The sequence below is a fragment of the Stegostoma tigrinum genome, chromosome 23, assembly GCF_030684315.1.
Source record: "Stegostoma tigrinum isolate sSteTig4 chromosome 23, sSteTig4.hap1, whole genome shotgun sequence".
In the NCBI taxonomy this organism is placed as follows: Eukaryota; Metazoa; Chordata; class Chondrichthyes; order Orectolobiformes; family Stegostomatidae; genus Stegostoma; species Stegostoma tigrinum.
The window spans coordinates 40246414-40271052 of record NC_081376.1 but is presented as its reverse complement, the minus strand read 5'-3'; the positions used below and the strand labels follow the sequence as shown (position 1 = coordinate 40271052).

The 24639-nt window shown below is 40.9% G+C and overlaps 1 protein-coding gene across 1 annotated transcript in view; it reads left to right on the top strand.

The window, feature by feature from the left end:
- Positions 1-24639, top strand: part of cacna1ha (calcium channel, voltage-dependent, T type, alpha 1H subunit a) — a 286474-nt gene that overhangs the window by 249888 nt on the left and 11947 nt on the right. The window contains exons 28-30 of the mRNA XM_059654094.1: positions 9398-9476; positions 10259-10380; positions 16405-16734. Of these exons, the coding sequence (XP_059510077.1) occupies positions 9398-9476; positions 10259-10380; positions 16405-16734 (531 nt within the window). The remainder of the gene's footprint in view (positions 1-9397; positions 9477-10258; positions 10381-16404; positions 16735-24639) is intronic.

Below are 24639 nucleotides of genomic sequence, written 5' to 3'. Positions count from 1 at the left end.
CTGCACACACACAAGAGTTTTATCCTGCTGTTCTTGCCTGCAATTCAAATCAATGATCTTACCATTACGCAAACTTAAACTTCATAATGTGATAGGTCTACTCTTGATGACAGAGTCACTCATTGGTATGGAGGATTGAACAATCAGGCACAAAGATCAATGTAATCAGAGATAATGGGAACTGCAGATGCTGGAGAATCCAAGATAACAAAGTATGGAGCTGGATGGCCAAGCAGCATCTTAGGAGCACAAAAGCTGACGTTTCGGGCCTAGACCCTTCATCATCTGATTGGCCTGCTGTGTTCATCCAGCTCCACACTTTGTTTACAAAGATCAATGTGCTCACTTTGTGATAGTCCTTTTACTAAAATGTAAATTAAAATTAATTGCCAAAAACTCTTGAGTGCATTGAATCGGGTGCTCCCATCCCAATTGTTCAAACAAAGTTTACGTTGAGCAAGGCCTCGTACCCGTAATGAAATCTCAGACAACATGGGGCGGAATCTTACCAGGCTCTGTGTAACATGAGCTATGGTGGAATGAGCAATAGAATCAGAAGAGATGTTTGGCAAGATGCAGTTAAAAATCAAGATCATTTTGCCACATCACGTACATTTCTTCAAGCAGCATGACTAAATTCTTGCTATCCAGCAGTGAGTTCCCGATTGATGCACATTGTTCTTGTTAGATACATTGTTAACAATCCAGTTGGTCATAGGTTGCAATCTAACCAAACTAATCATCACAAAATCTTGACATGGAAACCAGAGCAAGTTCAACTGACTGCCTTCTTTCTATGTTTCCTGTGGCCAAATTGCAGAGCAGGTGATGAGGCATCAGCCTCAAAACATCCTTTGACTATAGACATGAGCCACTCCATTTTCAGGGAAGCATTACCATCATACTGGCATCTGCCAATACACTGGCACTGTGCCATGGAAGGTCAAACTTGTCTGGCAGGGCACACCAGCAGCCAGCAATGTACGGCTGCATTGAGTACAGTACCAAACAGGGACTGGAACCCAGTCCTTGACATAGGCCAGGCTGCCTGTGAAGGCTACTTACTTGTTCTTGCATCCTGCATGCATCTACTACCTAATATAATAAAATGTGAAGCTGGATGAACACAGCAGGCCAAGCAGCTGTGTTCATCCAGCTTCACATTTTATTATCTTGGAATCTCCAGCATCTGCAGTTCCCATTATCTCTGCATCTACTACCTTACTGTCATGCTTGCAGCTGGCGTGCCTTGGCCTGCCACATCTTATATTGGTTGTGGGCACACAACTGGCAGGCAACCATGCTGTACAGTAGTCCTCAGCCAAAGCTGTGTGCATTGTGCTTTTCATGACTGTGCTATGTCAGTCTGAACCTGTACCACGTGCCCTCAGTGTCTGTGTCAAGCACACATCACTGCTTGCTGTAGAACATGTCAGAAAGACATACGAAAATTGTCCACTTTGGAGGCCATGGGGGCACCTATCAGTCAAGGTGGTTAGTCAGGGGCAGCCTTCCGTACCAGTTCCAGGCTTTGGCTGTGGTCAATGTCTAAGTTTGCACAGGGGTCCATATCTGTGTGCTCCAGGGAGCAGGTCTTTTGTCAACATAGAGGTCAATCAATGGGTGGATGTGGTGCCATAAGGGAGATTTTTGATCACCATGGAGTCGTAGAGTAATAAAGCATGGAAACAGGCCCTTTGGCTCAAATTGGTCCACACTGACTGTGATGCCCATTCACCTAGTTCCAATTGCCTGTATTTGGTCTGTATCTCTCTAAACCCTTCCCAACCATGTACCTATCCAAATGCCTTTTTTTAATGTTGCTGGTGTACCTGCCTCAATCACCTTCACTGGCAGCCCATTCCATATACACACCACTCTCTGTGTGAAGAAGTTGCACCTCAGGGCCTTCTTAAATCGTTATCCTCTCACCTTAAACCTGTGCCCTATAATTTTCAATTCCTGACCCCGGGAAAATGATTATATGCATTCACCCTATCTGTGCCCCTCATGATTTTATACACCTCAATAAGATCCCCCCTCATCTACCTGTCCTGGCCCACATCTCCCCATAACTTAGGCTTACTAGTCCTGGAAGCATTTTCATAAATCTTCTTTGCACCAGGCAAGGGTCTGGGCAGATGAGGCCTGGTGCTGGCTGGTCATGCCACATGAGAGAGTTGGGTTACAATCCTATCACCTCCCTTCCCAAAACGTAAGGCAAAATTGGGAAGGGTAGGGCTTCAGGAAGCACAGAGATGGTGTGCAGTATTGAGGCAAACACCTGCAAAGGGACCTACAATGGGAGTGGTAAGTGAGCTGACATGTTAGAGGGGGCTGCATTTGCAACCAGTCACTGGGCGGTCGCACCGTAATGACACTGGTTGCCAACACATTTTTGTTAGCCTGCAACGCAGAAGACATGAAAAGTTAGTATTGTGAGAGGGTGGGGGTAATGAGAGCAAATGAAGGAATGTGTTGCTTGCAAAAGAGGGGGTTTTAGAGCATAAGTGTTGGTGGGATGCCGTGGCACAGATGACTGTGAAGTTACAAAGAGCAGAGCATTGAGCCTACTGTGACAGAACTGAGGTTATTCTCCTTCATCCTGCAATACACCTCACCCTGGTGATCTCTGTCCAGGTTGGCATGGTCTGGTAGCATGCCTTCCTCTGCCAGTGATCTGGAAAGGTCGAGCAAGTTTTCTCAAGGTAACTTAATGAAACTCGTCGGGAGGAGGACTCCTCTCCTCTCCTCTCCACCAACCCATCCGCATGGACCCTTCTAGTCCCTATCTGAGAAGAATGGTGTCAGCCTCCCCTTCTCTAACATTTTCTTTTCATGACCAAACAGGACTGCTTCCAAATGCCAGCAAATCTGCTGGTACATTGTGGACTTTGAAAGATGGCATGGCCATGAGAGATGCTTGTCTTAGGAAGGATCTCCGCTGAGTAGTGAGTTTCTTTGGAAATAACATGCAATAAGATGAGACGAAATAAGACATGATTCTTGCCATGAAATGCCAATTTAATGCAAGAAGTTTTGTAAGCTTTATTGAGAAACACTTACATGTTACATTTCTTGATCTTGCCCCAAGAATAAATCCAATCCAAGGCACTCTCACTTTGCCAAAAATCTGAGAGAGTCTGCCCCCATGTTGGCTGCATTATAAAACCAAAATAAAAATACAGAAATTTTACGTTATTATAAATTTCACCAAGCTTACCTGTTTCTTCCTCTTCAAAATTTCATCTGGTGGATCTTTATTTCAGAGAAACTTTAATCATATCATTGGATTGGCTATCTTCACTGCCCATCATTTTATTTGTGGTACGTTCACATTGCTGACAAGGCCTATTTTTATTGTTTGTCTAAAATAAAACAACAAAGAACTATGGATGCTGGAAATCTGAAGTAAAATAGAAATTATTGCAGAAACTCAGCAGTCTGGCAGCATCTTCAGAACTGAAGAAGGGTCACTGGATCTGAAACATTGGTTCTGCTTTCTCCCCACTGATGCTGCCAGACCTGCTGAGTTTCTTCAGCAATTTCTGTTTTTGTTCCATTTTTATTGTGCAGGCCCAGTTAGCCTAAGAAAATGATCATGGCCTTCTTCTTGGTCTAGCACAGTTCTTGGGGTGATGAAAATGAACCTAATGTTGCCTCTTCTGTGTTTATTCCATCTGTTTGCCTCCAAAGGCAATACATACTCTTGAAGTGTTTGCCCTGTCCATCAACATGTAGCTTAGTGTTGCAGACTCAAGGATGTATTTCCCTCTGTGGAGTTCAGTCTTCCCAATTGGCTGGTTCAGAACTGTTACTTTCACTTTGGGTGAAAAGTCACGTCAGTATTAGAGCCTAATATGCTGATGAAAATGCATTGTAAAGTATTCAAAACAGATAGCTTTGCCTGGGAAAAGCAATCAATTTTGATGATGTCTGATGTAAGCATGCCTACGACAGGACGTTTTACTTGATGCAGGGGTGATTTTGTTATCTCCTGTAACATAGAAATGAAGATATCATGGTATCGAAGAATCTAACACACACTTATTTCACCTAACTGTTATGTACAAATATTATGTATGTGCCTCAGACATAAGTGTCTGGACTAATATTAAACTCTTAGGTTATGACAGAGGATCTTGCTTCTCATTGAGTATCAGACTTCACTTATCTGAGTTCAGATAGGGTATGAGACTTTGTACCCTCAGGTTATTTGCTTTGATACATTTACATCATAAACACACATTTTAAAGGCATACTGACCAGTTTACACAACACCCCTGACTGTGGTGGGCTGGGGGAGCATTTTAGTTGTTGCAGTAAGGTATCATGGACTGTCAATATCAAACTTCCATCATCTGATTGTGATACTTGAGATCTTCAATGGGCTAAAAATGAGTTTTACAAGTGACAAATACCAACTCAAAATGGCTATTGTATGACCTGACCAGATTAAGCCAAGCTCGTGAAATAGTAAGTAAATCCAAGCCAAAATTGACATTGTGATAAAAGGCACTTAAAATCAGGTGATTCACATATATTTTGGAAATACATTTTGAGATGAAAATCTACTGCAGGTCATTCAACTTGAAAACAAAATCAATGATGCCTTATATTAGAATTTGCAAAGCAATTGTATTTCAGGCTGGCCTCTTCCACCTGTCCCCAGTATCACTGATGCCAGTCTTCAACCAATTTGGTTTACTCCATGTAATATCAAGAGGCAGTTGGAGACACTGGACACTACAAAGGCTATGGACCCTGACAATGCGCTGGCAATACTACTGAAGACTTGTGCTCCAGAACGTGCCATGCCCTTAGCCAAGCTGTTGCAGTACAGCTACAACACAGACATCTACCTGACAATGTGGAAAATTACCCCAAGTATGACCTGAACAGAAAAAGCAAGATAAATCCGACCCTGCTAATTGCCATTTCATTACAGTATTTTTGATTGTCAGTAAAGTAATGGAAAGTGTCATTGACGTAATCTTAAGCAGCATCTGCTTAGTGATGCTCAGTTTGGATTCCACCAGGACCACTCAGCTCCTGACCTCATTACAGCCTTCATTCAAACATGGACAAAAGACTTGAATTCCGGAGGTGAGGTCAGACTGACTGCTCTCGACAACAAAGCTGCATTTGACCAAGTGTGACATCAAGGAGCCCAGGCAAAACTGGAATCAATGGGTATCAGGGACAAATTCTTCACTGGTTAGAGTCATACTTCACACATAGGAAGATGGTTGTGGCTGTTGGAGTTCATTCTTCTTGTCTCCAGAGCATTTCTGCAGGAGTTCCTCAGGGTAAAGCCCTAGACTCAACTGTCTTCAGCTGCTTCATAAATGACCTTCCCTTCATTTTTAGATCAGAAGTGGGGATGTTTGCCAATGATTGTGCAATGTTCAGCAGCATTCATAACTCTTCAGTTACTGAAGCAGCCCATGTTCAAATGTAACAAAATCTGGATAATATCCAGGCTTGGGCAGAAAGGTGGCAAATAAATTCATGCCACACAAATACCAAGCAATGACCATCTCTAATAAGAGAGAGTGTAACCAATGCTGTTTCATATTCATTGGCATTAGCTTTGCTGAATTCCCTACTACCAACATCTTGGGGGTTACCATTAACCGAAAACTGAATTGGAACTGCCATACAAATAAAATGGCTATAAGAACAAGTCAGAGGCTAGGAATACTCACGTGCTGTCTCTCCAAAGCCTGTCCAGCTTCTGCAAGGCAACAGTCAGGGGTATGATAGATATCTCCCCACTTGCCTGGTTGAGTGCAGCTCTAACAACACTAAAGAAGATTTACACCATCCAAGACAAAGCAACCTGCTTGGTTGGAGCTATGGCCACATGCATCCACTCCCACCACCAGCAATGCTCAATAGCAGCAGTGTGTATTATCTACAAGATGCACTACAGAAATTCATCAAAGATCCTGAGACAGCACCTTCCAAACCCATGACCACTTCCATCTAGAAGGACAAGGGCAGCGTGTTCGTGGGAACACCACTAACTACAAACTCCCCTCCAAACTTCTCACAATCCTGACTTGGAAGTATATCACCATTCCTTCATGGTTACAGAGTCAAATTCATGGAACTTTCTCCCTATTGGCATTGTTGATCTACCTATAGCACATTGACTACAACAATTTAAGAAGACAAATCATCACCACCTCCTCAAGGGCAGTTAGGGACAGGCAATAAATGCTGGCCAGCCAGTGATGCCCTGTCTCACAAGTAAATTTTAAAAAATAGCCTTGAGCAATCAGGTAGAGAGCAAAAACAAAATAAAATTTGACAACAACTGGAGTTTGGAGGTTTGTCTCTCCCCTGACCGCCACAACTGCAGAAATCGTGCCCAGTGAAAAAAACAACTTGGAGTAACAGCCATTCACCAAGAACTCAAGGATATCTGCAAACTGCTGCTGAAGAAAGAAAACAACACTAAAAGATAGGATTCCAGTTATTCTGACAATTTGATGACTCAAAAACTTTACACTACAGTTCCTTTGCCTTCCTATCTGTACTAGATACCCTCTATGCGCCTACCTATCCCCTTTTAAACTTAATACCTTCACTGAGCATATGTTTGGTGCCACATTTTTATTCTTTGTTTTGGTGTAGTAGGTGATAAATTTCATTTTTATTTAACTCCAGAAAACCTAATTTGGCTCCTTCATTCTGATCTAATTAGTTAGATTTTAAATGAAATATATTTACTGAGAAGGTTGTGAATTATTGGTATTCTCTACCATAGAAGGCTATGGAAACTCAGTCTTTGAATAAGTGTAAGGTAGAGTTGGATAAATTTCTAATTACCTATCGCATTTGTCCAGCATAAGAGAATTAAAAGTTGAATTTACACTTCAGATGTTTGATCAGTGAGTCATAGTTTTGCTTATTTGGTAATACTAACATTCAAGAGTGCGAGAGTTTCTTGGTCACCTGAAAAAGGAACAACGCTGCAAAAGCTTGTGATTTCTAATAAACCTGTTAGACTGTAATCCGGTGTCATGTGACTTCTGTCTTAAACTATTAAAATGGCACCATATTGTGGTGACGAATGAAACCTTTTCACTGTACTTTACTGTATATCGCATTGTAACATACACATAAAATAAAAATCATGATCAGAGATAATGGGAACTGCAGATGCTGGAGAATCCAAGATGACAAAGTGTGGAGCTGGATGAACACAGCCCGCCAAGCAGCATCTCAGGAGCATAAAAGCTGATGTTTCAGGCCTACACCCTTCATCATGCATTTATCATCAAGCCTGCTTTTTGGTAGATACCATCTTGTTAGTGACAGGTGAAGTCATGGAAGACTGGAAGGTAACAAATGTTGTGCCCTTATTCAAGAAGGGCTGCAAAGAAAAACCTGGGAATTATAGACCAGTAAGCTGCGGTGGATAAGTTACTTGAGATGATTCTGACAGATAAGATGTACATGCATTTGGAGAGACAGGGTTTGATTAGGAGTAGTCAGCATAGCTTTGTGTGTGGGAGTTCATGTGTCACAAATTTGTTAAGAGTTCTTTGATGAAGTGATCAGGAATGTTGATGAGGGCTGGGCATTAGACGTGGTCTGAATGGATTTCAGTAAGGCCTTTGATAAATTTCCACATAGTGGGCATCTCTGGAAGGCTAGATCACATGGAATCCAGGGAGAGCTGGCAAATAGGCTTGATAATAGGAAGCAGAGGGTAATCTGGAATGATGCTTGTCTGACTGGAGGCCCGTGACTAGTGGTGTGCCTCAGGGGTCAGTGCTGGGCCCATTGCTGTTTGTTATCTATATTGATGATTTGGACAAGAATGTGCAAGGCATGATCGCTAAGTTTGCGGATGATACTAAAATAGGCAGTATCATGGACAGTGCAGAAAGTTATCAGAAATTGCAGCAGGATCTTGATTAGCTGGGGAAATGGGCCAAGAAATGGCAAATGTAGTTTAATAAAGATAAATGTGAGGTGTTGCATTTTGGAAAGCCAAATCAAGGTAGTTTCATGGTTTCATGGTAAATGGTAGGGCCTTAAGGAGTGTAGTTGAAGACAGGGACCTTGGACGTCAAGGGCACAGTTCTCTGAAAGTCACAGAGTCACAGGTAGACAGGGCAGTGAAGAAGGCATTTGGTACACTGGCCTTCATCAGTCAGGGTAATGAGTAAAGAAGTTGGGAAGTTATGAGCAGTTGTACATGACTTTGGTGAAGCCGTACTTGGAGTATTGTGTTCAGTTTTTGGTCACCCCCTCACCTAGCTATAGGAAGGATGTTATTAAACTGAAATGATTGCAGAAGAAATTTACAAGGATGGTGCCAGGACTTAAGGGAAGAGTTATAAGGAGAGGTTGGGCAAGTTAGGACTTTTTCTTTAGAGCGTAGGTGACTGAAGGGGGATTTTGCAGAAGTGTATAACATCATGAGAGGCAAGGAAAGGGTGAATGCACTGAGTCTTTTTCCCAGGGGAAATTGAGGACTAGAGGGCATCTGTTCAAAGTAAGAGGGAAAAGAATACATGGGAACCTGAGGGGCAACTTTTTTTACACAGAGGGTGGTATGCATGTGGAATGAGCTGCCAGTGGAAGTGGTTGAGGTGGGTACATTAACCATATTTAAAAGGCATTTGAACAAATACATGGATAGAAAAGGTTTAGAAGGATATGGGCCAAGTGCAGGGAAATGGGCTTAGTGTGGATTGACATTTTGGTTGACACACACCAATTTGGGCCAATGGGCCTGACTCTGTGCTGATGGACTCTATGCCGTATATGACAGTTACTTGTAAATGTGCGTACCCTTTTTATTCCCCTTGCTATAGCTCCCAGTTTTCGGAAGCTGTCCTCTGTATCTGCCAGCCACAAGGCTTCCATGTATGAGCTTTTTCCAGGTCAAAGGTTGCCATGTCGTAACCAAGAAAATGTAATTGATCCTTTTACAATTTTGGCAAGCGCTGGAAGTATTTTTGAAATGTTCTTAAAATCAATTACACACTCCACTGACATTTTAAAGAGTTTAAATTGTCCTTACTATACTCCTCCCAGATTAAAGATAATCAAAATACTGCATTTAAAGTGCCAGCTGTGACACAGGCTAAAGGAGCTCATGGCCTTCCATTATGTTTTGATTTATTTGATTTAATGAAATGTCAAATAACTGTAATTCCTCTTTATATGATTCTGCAACCTTGTAGTTTTAAGTTTCCAGCAGAGTAGGAGGATATTTGACCCAGTGTTAGTCCTAGTCTATTGAAAGACCCATTCAATTAGCTCTGCAGCTCCATTCTAACTCATAGCCCTGTATTGTTGGGCTGACATTCTCTGAGTTTCTGTATGTTAGCCTTTCTGTATTTTATAATACATTCTTTTCTTTGCCTTTCAGGTCGGAAATCTTGGTTTATTGTTCATGCTTTTGTTTTTTATCTATGCGGCTCTTGGAGTTGAACTCTTTGGAAAATTGGGTGAGATTTTAATTGATATCCTCGTCATAGCCAATTTAGATATTTTCTAATCAGGAATATTATTACAAATCTTTGACACGGGTGACACTTGAGCCTGGGTCTCCTGGCTCAGAGGTAGGGACACTACAACTGTGCCACAAGAGCCTAATTTTCAGAGGTTATTTCAGTGCTTAAATAGGAGTTCGTGCCCTCATTTAGTTTTGTTAAACTACCCAATAGGTTCTATTAAAATGGAGGGGCTGGTTTGCAACACAGAATGATACCAACAGCATGGGGTCAATTCCTGAATGGCTGAGGTTACCATGAAGGGCTGTCCTTCTCAACCTCTCCTCTCACCTGAGTAATAGTGACCCTGAGGTTAAGCCACCACTAATTATCTGTCTCTCACAATAGAACAGCCCTATGGTTTGCTAAAACTACTATAACTCTGCCTTTGTTAAAATTATTTTCAAGTCCAAAGATGTGCAGGCTAGGTGGATTGGCCATGCTAAATTGTCGGTAGTGTTCAGGGGTGTGTGGGTTATAGGGGGGTAGGTCTGGGTGGGATGCTGCAAGTGGCGGTGTGGACTTGTTGGGCTGAAGGGCCTGTTTCCACACTGTAGGGAATCCAATTTACTCTAATCTAAACTATAAAATTCATCACTTCCTGCCTTTTAAAATTTGTCCAAACTAAAAGTTGGCACAAAGCAGTGGAAATTCAACTAAAAGAGAATTATCTGTTACATCAATGTAAAGCACTTAATATAGTCTTTGATAATGGATTGGACTATTTTGCTTCTCAGTTTGCAATGATGAAAATCCGTGCGAAGGCTTGAGTCGACATGCAACATTTGAGAATTTTGGAATGGCATTTCTAACTTTATTCCGAGTATCTACTGGTGATAACTGGAATGGAATAATGAAGGTATGTAATTACTTTCACTGAACTGTTAAGCTCAAGCATTAGCAATACACCAACAACCTATTAATTAGAATGTCCCAATGAAATTAAATGATCTAATTTATCTGTATTTATGTTAAATTCAATTTACTTTGTTCATCAGTCTTTATCTCAGAATATTATACCTTATAAGGTATTAAGGGGGAGCAGGACTGAGTTGAGGAGAAACTTATTCACAAAGGGTTGTGAATCTATGGAATTCCCTGCCCAGTAAAACAGTTGGGTCTACCTCTTTGGATGTTTTTAAAGCAAAGATAGATATATTTTTGAACAGTAAAATAGTGAGCAGGTCGGTAAGTAGGTCTGAGTCTGCAAAAAAATTGTCCATGATCTTACTGAATGGCGGAGCAGGCTCGACGGTGCAGATGGCTTTCTCCTACTTATTGTTTTATATTTTTAAGTTCTAATATATTTCGAACGCTTTTGAATTTTAATGGGAATGGAATAGGCTACTTGACTGACAGCAACCATTCAATTCATAACAAAGAAGAATCAAGACACAAGATGGAAAATTATAGGCCGATTAGCCTAACCTCAGTTGTTGGTAAAATTCTAGAATCCATTGTTAAGGATGAGATTTCTAAATTCTTGGAAGTGCAGAGTCGAGTTAGAACAAGTCAGCATGGATTTAGTAAGGGGAGGTCATGCCTGACAAACCTGTTAGAATTCTTTGAAGAGGTAACAAGTGGGTTGGACCAGGGAAACCCAGTGGATGTTATCTATCTAGACTTCCAAAAGGTCTTTGATAAGGTGCCTCATGGGAGGCTGCTGAGTAAGGTGAGGGCCCATAGTGTTTGAGGTGAGCTACTGGCTTGGATTGAGGATTGGCTGTCTGAAAGAAGGCAGAGAGTTGGGATAAAAGGCTCTTTTTCGGAATGGCAACCGGTGACAAGTAGTGTCCCGCAGGGTTCGGTGTTGGGGCTGCAGCTGTTCATCTTATATATTAATGATCTGGATGAAGGGACTGGGGGCATTCTGGTGAAGTTTGCCAATGATACGAAGATAGCTGGACAGGCAGGTAGTACTGAGGAGGTGGGGAGGCTGCAGAAAGATTTAGACAGTTTAGGAGAATGGTCCAGGAAATGGCTGATGAAATTCAACATGAGCAAATGCGAGGTTTTACACTTGGGGAAAAAAGAATACAGGTATGGACTATTTTCTAAACGCTGAGAAAATTCGTAAAGCAGAAGTACAAAGGGATCTGGGAGTGTTGGTGCAGGAGTCTCTAAAGGTTAATTTGCAGGTGGAGTCCATGATTAAGAAAGCATATGTATGAGGGTTGGAATATCAAAACAACGATGTGCTTCTGAGACTTTATAAAGCTGTAGTTAGACCCCATTTAGAATACGGTGTCCAACTTTGGGCCCCACACCTCAGGAAGGACATACTGGCGCTGGGCCGTGTCCAGCAGAGATTCACATCGATGATCCCTGGAATGGTAGGTTTAACGTACGATGAACGGCTGAGGATCCTGGGATTGTACTCATTAGAGTTTAGAAGGTTGAGGGGAGATCTAATAGAAACTTACAAGTTAATGTATGGCTTAGAAAGGGTGGATGCTGAGAAGTTGTTTCCGTTAGGCGGGGAGACTAGGACCCGTGGGCACAGCCTTAGAATTAGAGGGGGTAAATTTAAAATGGAAATGAGGAGACATTTCTTCAGCCAGAGAGTGGTGGGCCTGTGGAATTCATTGCCACAGGGTGCAGTGGAGGCCGGGACGTTAAATGTCTTCAAGGCAGAGATTGATAAATTCTTGATCTCAGAAGGAATCAAGGGCTACGGGGAGAGTGCAGGGAAGTGGATTTGAAATGCCCATCAGCCATGGTTAAATGGCGGAGTGGACTTGATGGGCCAAATGGCCTTACTTCCACTCCTATGTCTTGTAGTCTTAAGATCATTTGCCCACGATATGTGAGTGAGTTAGTATTGGGTATAAGGAAAATATCATAAAATACTCAACGGCCCTAGAACTGCCTCTAAGTCATCCATTTCTGGGTTTGGTAGCAGAGTGGGGAGTCAAATTGCTCCCATGTGATAGGCTTTTCATCTAAATGTTATAACGAGTCTGGAAACCTGATAGTCATTCAGGTTTATACCTGACCAGGTAGATTTCCTAAGCTTCAGGAAATGTGCAGCTCAAGGAGGAATGAACAACTTCACTGGCTTGTGGGCCAGGATAATGAGCAAGCATGCTTCCTCCTACTCATGTTTACCTGTTCCTCTGCCCAAAGACTATGATCTGTGTTCTCCATAAAAGATTTGAATGCTTCAAGAGGTCAGGCATATATCCTAAGTGTTGATATTTCCAGCTATTTCTATTGAGTTCTGATAATTTCAGACGATTGTAGTGTTCCTTAATGCAATGCATTAAAGATGGGATTTGATTCACATTGTTCTTTCAATGACTACCAGTTCCTCAGTGGACTGTCTGGAGGTGAGGCAAAGAAAAGAGCCAGCATGCGTTTTAAAGGACAAGAGAAACTGAAGGGCAAGGCAACTGAGACAATTGTTGGGAACATTCCTTGTGTTTGAATACAGAACAATATTGACAAAAGTGTAGTTAGAAACAGGTCACCAGGTCTCTGCCTTGGAGTGACATTTAAAGGCAGATAATCTTTTAACAAGGATTCATTTTGTCTTTTTTAACATTAAGGTATGAATTCTCGAGACTCACTCTTGGGAAGGGGTACAATGCTTACAACATCTCCACCAAAGCATGAGCGTGCTTGTTGGTTTGGAGCAATGATTTCAAAATATTTTTAAAATGTATTAAGAGTAATCAATGATTTTGCTGGCAGGTTTGCAAAAAGATCTAACTGTAAGTTGACTATACTTCTGTTTGTAAGATTGACAGGAATACTATTTGAAAAGGAGATTGATACAACAATAATGTGAATCCTACCAAAGAATTGAATGAAATCCAAAGAAACTAATTATATTCCACAGGTTAATTGTGATTTTTGCCAGGTCTACAAACAAACTATTGCAGCAACAGAGATTAAGGCTGATATTTTGCCCTCATACTGCTGAAATACATCTGATTCTAATTTTCATCATTCTGCTAGTTTCTGCACAATGGGCCACCTTTGTCCTGAAAAATTAAGTTATTGTAATTGTGCCCTTCTCAATGTCATTGCACAGTTATTACAAGCAACAGGTGTTCTACATTGCGGGGTCTAAACTGCACTATCTTACCTTCTGGTCATTTGAACTACAAATCTTCTTTCAAAATAATGATCCTGAATATGTAGTTTGAACACAGGATATAATGTGACCTTCACTTGAGATGTGGCTTTTCTTTGTTGAAATGCCAGAAGGTCTCAGTAAAATCACTATAATTATGATTGAGCAGGACAGATGAGCCATAGGAAGAGGCAATTTACAAATGCTCAGTTCAGTGCCCATGAAATGAACAACAATCAGAATTCTGAATGGAGTCACCTGGTCAAAATAACTGCCTGGTAGGTTATTAGATAGAAATTCAATGCAGGAAAATACTCAATAAATATAGAGTTGTATAGTAGACTACCAAATAGTTGTCAGATTTACTATCAGGGTCCCAGTAAGATATTAGATTGTAACAAAGAGATAGATAGGTTTGATAATATAGTTTAAAAATCCACAGGTGAGAATAATAAGGTATTTTTACACATTTCTAAAGTACAACAATGAGAAAATGAAGAGCTTTATACCTTTGTCTTGGATCACAGAGTCTATCCAAGTGGTTCTTTTTAGATTTGGTTAAATGTAGTTAAGAGAAGACTCAACAACAGCAGTTTGCTTAAATATGAATAAAGAAAGGAGTATTTATTAAGTAAATAAAAAAAATGAGAAGGAAAGGGAAAAGACAATAAGCCTCATGTCTTTCTGGTCATTGGGGACCCCTCGATCAACGGATGGGCTGGAGGCTGAACCTGTTCCTTGCACTGTTCAAAATCCTGGTCTGAAGTGAAGTCCAGTGACTTGGAACAAAACTCTCTCTTATACAGTGTAACAAACAGCCAGCACAGAAAATAGCAGATACAATGGACAAAACTACTGACTGGTGCAGAAAATACAGCTACAAAAAAAAAACAAGCTGCAGGTGCCATCTTTGGCCCATAAAGGAATATTCGCAGGACTCGTTCAAGGTCATGCAGTTTGTCAAGTATCATCCTAAACTTTCCCAGCCTGTTTTCCCATGTATCTGTTGAATATCATCATTATCTTTTAGTTGTTCAGCCCATCCTGTAAAACATGTTACATATCCCTGTCTTAAATGCTTTCCAACTCATGCAAAATTATCCATGTGCATCATAGCCCTCAAAAATGCTTGCTGCTCATTACTTATAAACTGCCTGTCCCCTTTGGTATTCATTTTAAAAACAAAGAGTACTGAAAGAATCTAGCAGGTCTGACATCATATATGGAAAGTGAAACAAAGTTAATGTTTCAAGCCCAACATGACTCTCCTATTTAGAACACAGATGCTCCAAGACCTTAATCTTCCCTGTGCCTAAAACCTCCTCTAGTCTAATCTGCTATTGTACACAAGAAGTGCTGGAAGTACTTAACAGGTCAGGCAACATCTGTTGATGAAAATAGAGTTAACGGTAACAGTTCTTTGTGGCAGAACTGCAAATGCATGACATTTCCTCAAGAGGTCAAAGATATGAGCATCAAAATTAAAGGCTGCTAAGACAGGCATTAATTCTCTGTAAGTCGGGGGCACGTTCACATTGCCAAAGAAGCTTTTTGGAAGTGCAGCCACAGCCACCATTGCTCCATCTGGATCCCTGGAAATGGAAGTCATTACACCAATCTCAATCAGCTTTTGGCCGTCTCTCCACTGCCCTCATATCTGACACCATTCTCCTTCCCCTGTTTTCAGTGACCTCTGGCACACCCCTATCAACAACTAGCATTGAATTTTGATCTTCCCCATAGAACCGTTGAAACTGCCCCTGTTGTTCTTGGCTGGCCATTGATATCCTTGACTCTTCCTCTATCATCTTTGACCTTCCTTGTGTCGACGTTGTCTTTCAGGATTTTATCATGGACCTGCCCTGCATAATACATGATCTCCCCATGATCATATTTGTTTTAGCATCTTTCAATGTTGACCTTCCCTGTATAGCCCAGTTTCTTCCACCATAAGACTTCATAGGGCTGCCACTCTCTCTCCCTCCTTCCCTCAATCTCACATGTGTTGTTCTCCTTTCATTGCCATTACCCACTCTCAGTCATCAATGCCTCCCCTCTAGTAGTTGGCAAAGCTCCCCATACAAGGAAAAGCAGCACCTACTCACTCCAAGGTCATTACAAAGACCACCTTACCTGCTGCATGTCATGCATAACTAATTGTTATTTAGAAGGCCTGGCTGTCTCGTTTGCTGATTACTTAATTCAAAAGGTATGCTTAATTCTGGTGATGTTGCCTTTTATTGAGCATGCACATCATGCAATGTATTAAAATTAGGTTCCTAACATCTGCCATGGGAAACGTAATCCACTGTGAATTTAATTCCATAGTTTCATGCTGCCTTTGGAAGCTGAATTTTGGCCTTCTGCATACTTAAGTGCCTATCATTTTGCAGCTGGGAGTTTCAAAAGATTCTGCCCAACTGATAAAAGGTTTTACAACCCAAAAGATTAACCTTGGTTTTCTGACTAACCTATTAAATGTTTCCAGCATTACCTGTCTTTATTTTAGATTTGCAGATTCACAACCTGTTTCTTTTGTGCTAATATGCACTCCCTGCTCTGACACAGTCTTCAGTAATCTTGATCTCAACTTCTTGCTGGATCCATCACCCTCATATTTCTCCCCCCAAATCAAAAACCTCATCAAGTCCAACATCTTTTGCCATTCCTTCACTCATCTTTGCAAGCTCTAAGCCTACTGCTGGCCATCTATTTTTACCATTGTTTGGGAAATCTTGCTTTGTTGAGTGTGGTGCATAAATGCAACTTGGTACTAATTCTTTGCACATTTTTGAATTTTCGCAGGATACATTGCGAGAATGTGGCAGTGAGGATAAGCACTGCCTCACCTACCTCCCTTTCTTCTCTCCTGTGTACTTTGTCACTTTTGTTCTAATCGCTCAATTTGTGCTCGTCAATGTTGTGGTTGCTGTTCTAATGAAACACTTGGAGGAGAGCAACAAGGAAGCCAAAGAGGATGCAGAACTTGATGCAGAAATAGAGCTGGAAATGTCACGAACCCAGGGAGCATCGACTAGCACCATTGGACAAACCCCTATCCTTGACAGCAGAGCCACAGGAGCTGGTCAGGAGTCAGTAAGACCTGAATCACCAGTACATGTAAAACAATTATTGGTGAGTGCAATTTACACTATTTCTTTTATTAATAGAAAAGGATCACAAGCAAGCTTATTAGTCAACTTTTTTGGGTCATCGTTAAAGTACATTCAAAAGTACTACAACAAAAGAGGCACTGCTTTCGTGTTAATTAGACTTGGTGGTGAATTTTCCCATGTATGTGACAATCCTGACATTGACCACAATTCCTCAGCAGGATGTAGTGTTCACACAGGTTGCCAATTAAACTATTGCCTCAAGGACACCTATTATTCAGGACAGGACTGAGTTCCAATGTCAAAAGGTCTGTTATGTTGACCTGCTTTGTGATGTGAGTGTTCATGGTACCTTCAGAGGAGGGAAGCAACTGCAATTGCTACAAGAGCTACATTAGTTAGGACATTCGGCCACCATGAATTGGCTACAATGAAATTTAATGCCAGCAACTTAATGAAAGGCCTCACATGGTTCTTGGCTTAAACATCCCGTGGGCACAGTTGGATTCTTGTGTGAAATTTGTAAAGTTTGAATCCATTCTAAAAATTGCATTTAATTAACCTATTGATGCCCTAATTGGCTGTCTACCGTGTCAGGCAGGTTGCCATTGCAGCTAGGAGTATGCAGGCAGGAAGAGCATATCGCCATGTGTTTTGGAGCTGGTGTGACACAATTCAATTGCATTTTCCATGCTCCCTTCCTCTTCCCAAATCACTTCCGTTTGAATGGAAGAATTTAGTTCATGGTGTTTAACTAGTGATGTTGTGTTAAGGAAGTAATGATACGTTAGCGGTATTTAAAAGCCTTTGATGATTCTGAACCTCTCCCCTTGCCTGAGGCATAGTGACCCTCAGGTTAAGTCACTACCAGTTGTCTCTGTTTCATAGGAGAGCAGCCGTATGGCCTGGTAAGGCTATAGTGACTTAACCATGTTTCAGCTCAACCTGATAGGAAACAGAATTGTAAGTAAGATAACAAAGTATAGAGCTGAATGAACACAGCAGGCCAAGCAGCATCAGAGGAGCAGGAAAGCTGAAATTTTGGGCCTAGACCCTTCTTCAGAAGTGGGGGAGGGGAGGGGGATTCTGAAATAAATAGGAAAAGAGGAGGAGGTGGATAGAAGATAGATAGAGAGGAAACGGACAGGTCAAAGAGTTGGGGGTGGAGCCAGTAAAGATGAGTGTAGATCTGAGATGTCGTTTTTCAAGGACCACAACTTCCCCCCTCAGTTGTCGAGAACGCCCTCTACTATGTCTCCCAGAATTTCCCACAGCTCATTGCTTATACCCCCTCCCCGCAATAACAACCAAAGCAGAATCCCCTTCGCCCTCATGTACCACCCCACCAACCTCCAGATTCAACACATCATCTTCCTACACTTCCACCATCTGCAATCCGACCCCACCACCAAGGACATTTTTCCCTCCTCACCCTTATCTGCTTACTGGAGGGATCACTCTCTCCGTGACTCCCTTGTCCACTCCACACTGCCCTCCAGCTCCACCATACCTGGCACTTCTCCCTGCTACCGCAGTAAGTGCTATACCTGCCCCTCACCTCCCCACTCACCCCCATCCTAGGCCCCAAGAAGAGTTCCCACATCAAACAGGTATTCACCTGCACAGCTGCTAATGTAGTATACTGTACCCGCTGTTCCAGATGTGGCCTCCTGTACATCGGGGAAACCAAGCGGAGGCTTGAGGACCACGTTGCAGAACACCTACGCTCGGTTTGCAACAAACAACTGCACCTCCCAGTCGCGAACCATTTCAACTCCCCCTCTCACTCCTTAGACAACGTGTCCATCCAGGGCCTCCTGCAGTGCCACAATGGTGCCACCCGAAGGTTGCAGGAACAGCACCTTATATTTCGCTTAGGAACCCTGCAGCCCAATGGTATCAATGTGGACTTCACAAGTTTCAAAATCTCCCCTCCATCGACTGCATCCCAAAACCAGCCCAGCTTGTCCCTGCCTCCCTAACCCGTCCTTCCTGCCACCTATCTCAGCCTCCCACCTCAAGCCCCGCCCCCATCTCCCACCTACTAGCATCATCCCACCTCCTTGACCTGTCTGTCCTCCCTGGACTGACCTATCCCCTCCCTAACTCCTCACCTTTACTGGCTCCACCCCTGCCTCTTTGATCTGTCTGCCTCCTCTCCACCTATCTTCTCTTTTATCCATCTTCTATCTGCCTCCTCCTCTCTCCCGACTTATTTCAGAATTCTCACCCCCCTCCCCCATTTCTGAAAAAGGGTCATTAACGACCTCCATAATTAGAGAAAAACTGTGAGGCTTGAAAACAGTTTATTAGAGACAGAATTGTTGTTGGAATTCTTGATTAAACATTGTCAGATTTCTTACAGTCAAAAGAATATTTAACTTTTGAAAAAGCTACTCCAATCATACAGGTAGCAGAAACCAGAAACTCATGGAGAGTTCTTGAGAAGTCCAACCCCACCGCAAAAGGGCAACAGAGACTATTTCCTTTATAACTTATGACTACTTGGTTAAAAATATACATGATGGGCCAACACGGAGAGTACATCAAACAGCAGATGCTAAGAGTCAGAATCATTGTTAGTGTTGTGGGAAAATAAAGCCTCACAGGCAATGCCAGCCATGCAAGGGATACCTTTTTTTAAAAAAAATGTTAAAATTACTTCCAGAAGATGTGTGGAAGAAGGACAGTGTTAGAACAGTGGAAAGACTGATGGTCACACATGCAAAGAGGTTTACACAATACAAGTTCCAGACCTATTGTGAAAAAGAAGGTACATGCATTAGTCTTTATATCAGGCACCTCTGAGAGAAATTACTGTTTTGAATGTAAATAGAGATTCAACCAACTCAAGTTTCACAGAGCTTGTTTATATCAATGGACCTTTTGCTAATTTTAAACTTTATGCAGAAGCAAATTTCTTCACCCATCAGATAAAGTGCCATGGCTGAAGGAACCAAGGCAGCAGCTTACAAAGACCAAAACTACATGGTCCAGGTGAAACAACTCTTAAAATTAAATTTATGACACAAATAACACAACACAAACAGTGTGTAAGAAATGCATATGTGATTCACAATCAATACTCTTCACTTTTGAGAATGCACGCATGTCTTGACCTCACTATCATTGAGAGGGCGGCGGATGACCCACTAGTTCAAAGAGAATATCTGGTGCCGAAGAAAACAGTCGTCAAACAACTGGTTCAGAAGTGTTGTCAATCACCGAGTCAAGGAGTTTCTGAACTCTGGGAGGAACCTAAAAAACAGACAACTGAGAATTGCATTAAGAATTACAAAGAAATGTTTCATATCGCCAGAGTAAGTGGCCAAGCCAAAAGAAATTCAAGCAAAATTTGACAAGAACAGAGTGGCCAAGATTGTTTTACCCTTCACCAGTATAGTACTAAATGAAGGCAAGACTAAACAGTCAGCAAACTGGTCAAGAATACCTACTTTGAACACTGACAGCATGTCTCAATCATAGATGATATACCATATGTCATTAGATATATGACAGAACGTTACTTCATTCATCTGCAGTTTGGGAAGCTGCAATGAAAACAATACACTAGGAACACTTGAGAATTGCCAGGTCTATAACGATGGCTCAGTAAGCAGTGTGATGGCCATAAAAACACAAAGGAGATTAAAGATCTCAAAATTTGTTGGAAAATATGCAATTATGTGGGATTGTCAGATATAGAAAGCACTCCCATCATTACTGAAGACAGATCAGAAGATAAAGCTGAGCAAAATTGAGAAAAAGCAAATACTGAGAATAAAATTACTACTTGAGTTCATTTAAAGGTCTTTAACAGATGGTGTTCAGTGAGCAGAATAGTCCAGAGAACACATTGATACAGCCGAATAGTCAATGCCAGTAATGAAGACAGTGCTGAGTAAGCAGCAATCTTCCAGTTAGATGACTGAGGATGTGAAAAAGAATAGTTCAGTCAACAACCACCAAGGGCTATTAAAAATGTCAACCTAATCAACAAATGAAAAGTTTGTGTACTTCCTGTAGCAGATTGAGAGTACTGATTTACTTCATCAAAGTGGAAATTAGACATACGTAATTTTCAAGGAAGACAGGCCTTTGTCCACAGATTCAGCGAACAGTCAAAAAGTAGAAAATTGTTGGTCTAGAAATACAAGATACAGTCAAGATAACGTACTTGTTTCAACAGAATAGCCATCTCTCATGATAGATATTCATGAGAGATTAAAAATCCCCCAATGATGTTATGTAGTAATTCCACAGGAGATTAAAGGCAATCCAGAGATGGTAATAAACCTGAAGTAACTCCACAAAGACTGGTATCCCGTCACCAAGTCACCCTTTACTTATTGATGAACAGTTCTTGACTTTAATACAGACTCAGACACTATTACCAACATCTCTGACTTTCACAGTTTTTATGTCAGCCAGATCTCCCTGATTGGGCCAGCTTAACATGCACAATCAGGGAACTCATTTTCTATGACGTCCAGTTGGCTAACTTCATTAGAAACATTACAGGACCAATGATTCTATCCACCAACAATGACTTCTGAGATAAATATCTAAAAAATATAAGATCCACCAGTATGTTGATGTGATGCTATTCAGATCAAAGGTAACAGTCTTCAAGCAAAAGACCTACCATTTTTCCAAGTCCAAAGAGAGTGCACACTGGGAAAATTGTGAAACATCCAGACTGCCAGAGCTCAGAGATTTATTATATTAACTATGGTTTAAAAATTTTTGTGGAGTTGGGGGATGTAATGTTCATGTTACGTTGGGCTCTACTCAAGCTGATGATGTTACATAGTCTAGGTATTAGAAACCCATTTGAGTTCCTGAGAAGAGCTGATACATTCTGACAGCCATTGGCAGTCCCAAGTAATTGTGCCTATTTGGTCATGTAAACTGTAGCTATTGTCAATAAGCATTTAACTATGATGGAATGTTCAACAAATATCTTTCAGTGTAGACTCACAAGTGGTCCATCTGCTACCACTCATAAATAGATATATTCTAAAAACAGTGTTCTGAAAAAAAATGTTGGGGACAAGGAACTACCCAAATGACAATATGGCATGATTCAAGATCATGAGGGATCAATAGATGTGTGATATTATTCCTTGAAAGGGTCAAGAACAAGAGGTCACAGATTTAAAAGAACTGATAAAAAGAGCAAAAGCAACATGGTGAAGATCTTTTTCATGCAGCAAATGGTTTAGGCCTGGAACACATTATCACTCTGTCTGAAAGTGCGGATGAGGCATATTCAGTTGAATCTTTCAAAATCATACTCTTAACTGAAAGGAGAGAATATGTAGCATGAGGTGGGAAAAGGCTGGGGAATATGAGTAAGTGAATTACACATTTAGAGAACAAATGCAGATGGACTGAATGGTCCTCTTCTGCACTGTAACTATTTTGTGATATTTTGAAAGCTGACAGTCAGTTAGGAATTTATTTTGCATGTCCATTTATCATGAAACTAGAAAATGTGTAATCATGTTTATAATATTACTAAGTAATTTTTCAATGAAATACAAGAATATTTCACACCTATTTTACAATTGATTTAACTTTTAAATCTAATCTTCCTCACCTTCACTAATTTTGCTGGGCAATTAAGCCTTAAGGTTAGATTTCTGCCTAAGCACTGGGGAATGAAAGCAATGGCACATGAAGCATATGATAAACTGTCAGGTTTTTTCTATTTTTAAAAATGAACCACCTCGTCACCAACGTAGCTTTCAATATTGCACACCAATTGAGGATCAACAAAATCGGGTGTAACCAAAGTTAAGCATCAATGTAAAAGAGAAAAAACTAGCTGGAGATACCTTGTTCTGAAGTTTATGAAATATGTTATCACTAATTAAACAATCCAGATTACAGCCTAGACAGAAGACACTTTCCACTTTATGCAGTCTGTTCCCCTGAGCTTAAGCCATACATGGTAAATGAGCTTGTGTCTACACCAGCTCATGCATCATTGCCTTGCTTAAATACTTACATAGGTTTCTAAATCTGTTTAACATTATTGTTATGCTGTTTCTTGCTTTAAAAGGCCTTTCTGGTAATTTGCAAGAATTCACACTGTAATGTATGCTGCAGTTCACTTCCAGTAAGACCCTTTGAAGAAGCAATTGTGATTTACAGATTTCACATTATGCAATGTAAAATGGTTCAGTGATCATTGTCTCATGCAGACTTTGCTTTTATCACGAATGCCCTATAAAGTCACGATTTCTGACAATCGATCCCAAATCAAAGCAGTAAGAAAGGCACTGTGCTTGGTCACACACCCTCAGGCTACATAGAAGTAAAATCAGCCACAGTTCTTCAAACTGATTACTGATGACCCCTGCTAAATGGTGAGTAAGTGAACATCTGGCTCAGATAACATTGAACTGGGCCTTGATGCATTCCCATGGCTAAATACCTCCACGGCAATCATTGTTTTAGCTCACTTATTTTCATCAAATTATCAGTGCTCAGGACATAAATCATCATCAACACACTGTCACGTTTCACTTTGAAGAGAGCATCAAAGTTTAGATCAGTGCTTTTAGTTTTAGTTAAGGGTGTCTCTGTTAAATAACTCCTTAAATAAGTCAAAGATTTTAAAATCACCCACTTTATTTGCAATTTACATTTTTGTACCCATCAATGTTAAATGATGGTAATAACTCTAAATATATTTAATTGTTGTAAGTCTAATGTTGTAAATTTAAAAATACTAGTTTTGTCATTGTCACCTTTACACTAGATATCCTGGTAATAATATTTTGCTCGTGCTGCTATACAAGTCACTAACTCAAACTCTTGAAAAAAACACCTGCGACAAGTGTTCATTTTAATCACTGAGTCATGCAGTAATCATGTTCTCTTTACACATTTTTTCAAAGTTTTTTTTAAAATATAGATCAGAAGTGACAAACATCATAATACAAATAATGGATTTACAATTTGCACTGATGGTTAAGTGCCTTGAAGTAAGGGTCATGTGTTGCATAATTATTTAGGCACAAAGCTGCACTTCTCGATGTTCCTTACTCGACATGTGGCATCTGCAAGTTCGCTTTCAGCTTTCCACGACCAACAGGTACCACAGGGGCTGGAGTGCTTCATTTGCACAAGGGGATATAGTGGCCCATCACTGAACAAGCAAACTGGAGACCCAGCCTAATGTTGTGCAGACATGGATTCATATCGCACCATGGAAGCTGGTGGAAGTTAAATTCAAATTAATAAAAATCTTGAATTGGAGACTAATCTCAGTTAAGCTGACACCAGAACTATCATTGTTGTAAAATCTCATTTGGTTCACTATTCCCTTCTTGAGAAGGAAACAATGCATCCTTATTAATCTCGCCTACATGTGACTCCAGACCCAACCACTTGTGATTAGCAATTAACTGCCGTCTGAAATGGCTGAACAAGCCATTCAGCTTTTAACAACATTGTGGAAGTATCTACACACCAAGGACTGCCATACATTAAGAAGATAGCTCACCACCACTTTCTCAAAGCAATTGGAGTTGTGCCACAAATGCTGTTCTAGCTACAATGTCCGTGTCTCATGCATTTCTTATAAGCATCTGCTTTGGTTATAGTATTCCTTTAAAAACTTGTTCTTAAGTTAATTATTTTATTGAGTTAATTTGGTTGTACTGTTATAAAAAGAGAATGAAAAAATTCCTTAAGATCCGTAGGCATTGAAGAGGCTAGAATGCATTATCTCCACCCCAAATAAAATTTGAATTTAATTTGAAAAATGTATTTCAAAGTTTTCACTCAGTTTGCAGTGGAACTTTGATGAGATGTTGATTAGTTAACTTGTTCATTTACTTCTCATTTACTCAAGAGGATAAAGGAAGGGTCCACTTGTAGTGTGGTGGTAATGTCCCTACCCTTGGAGTGAGAG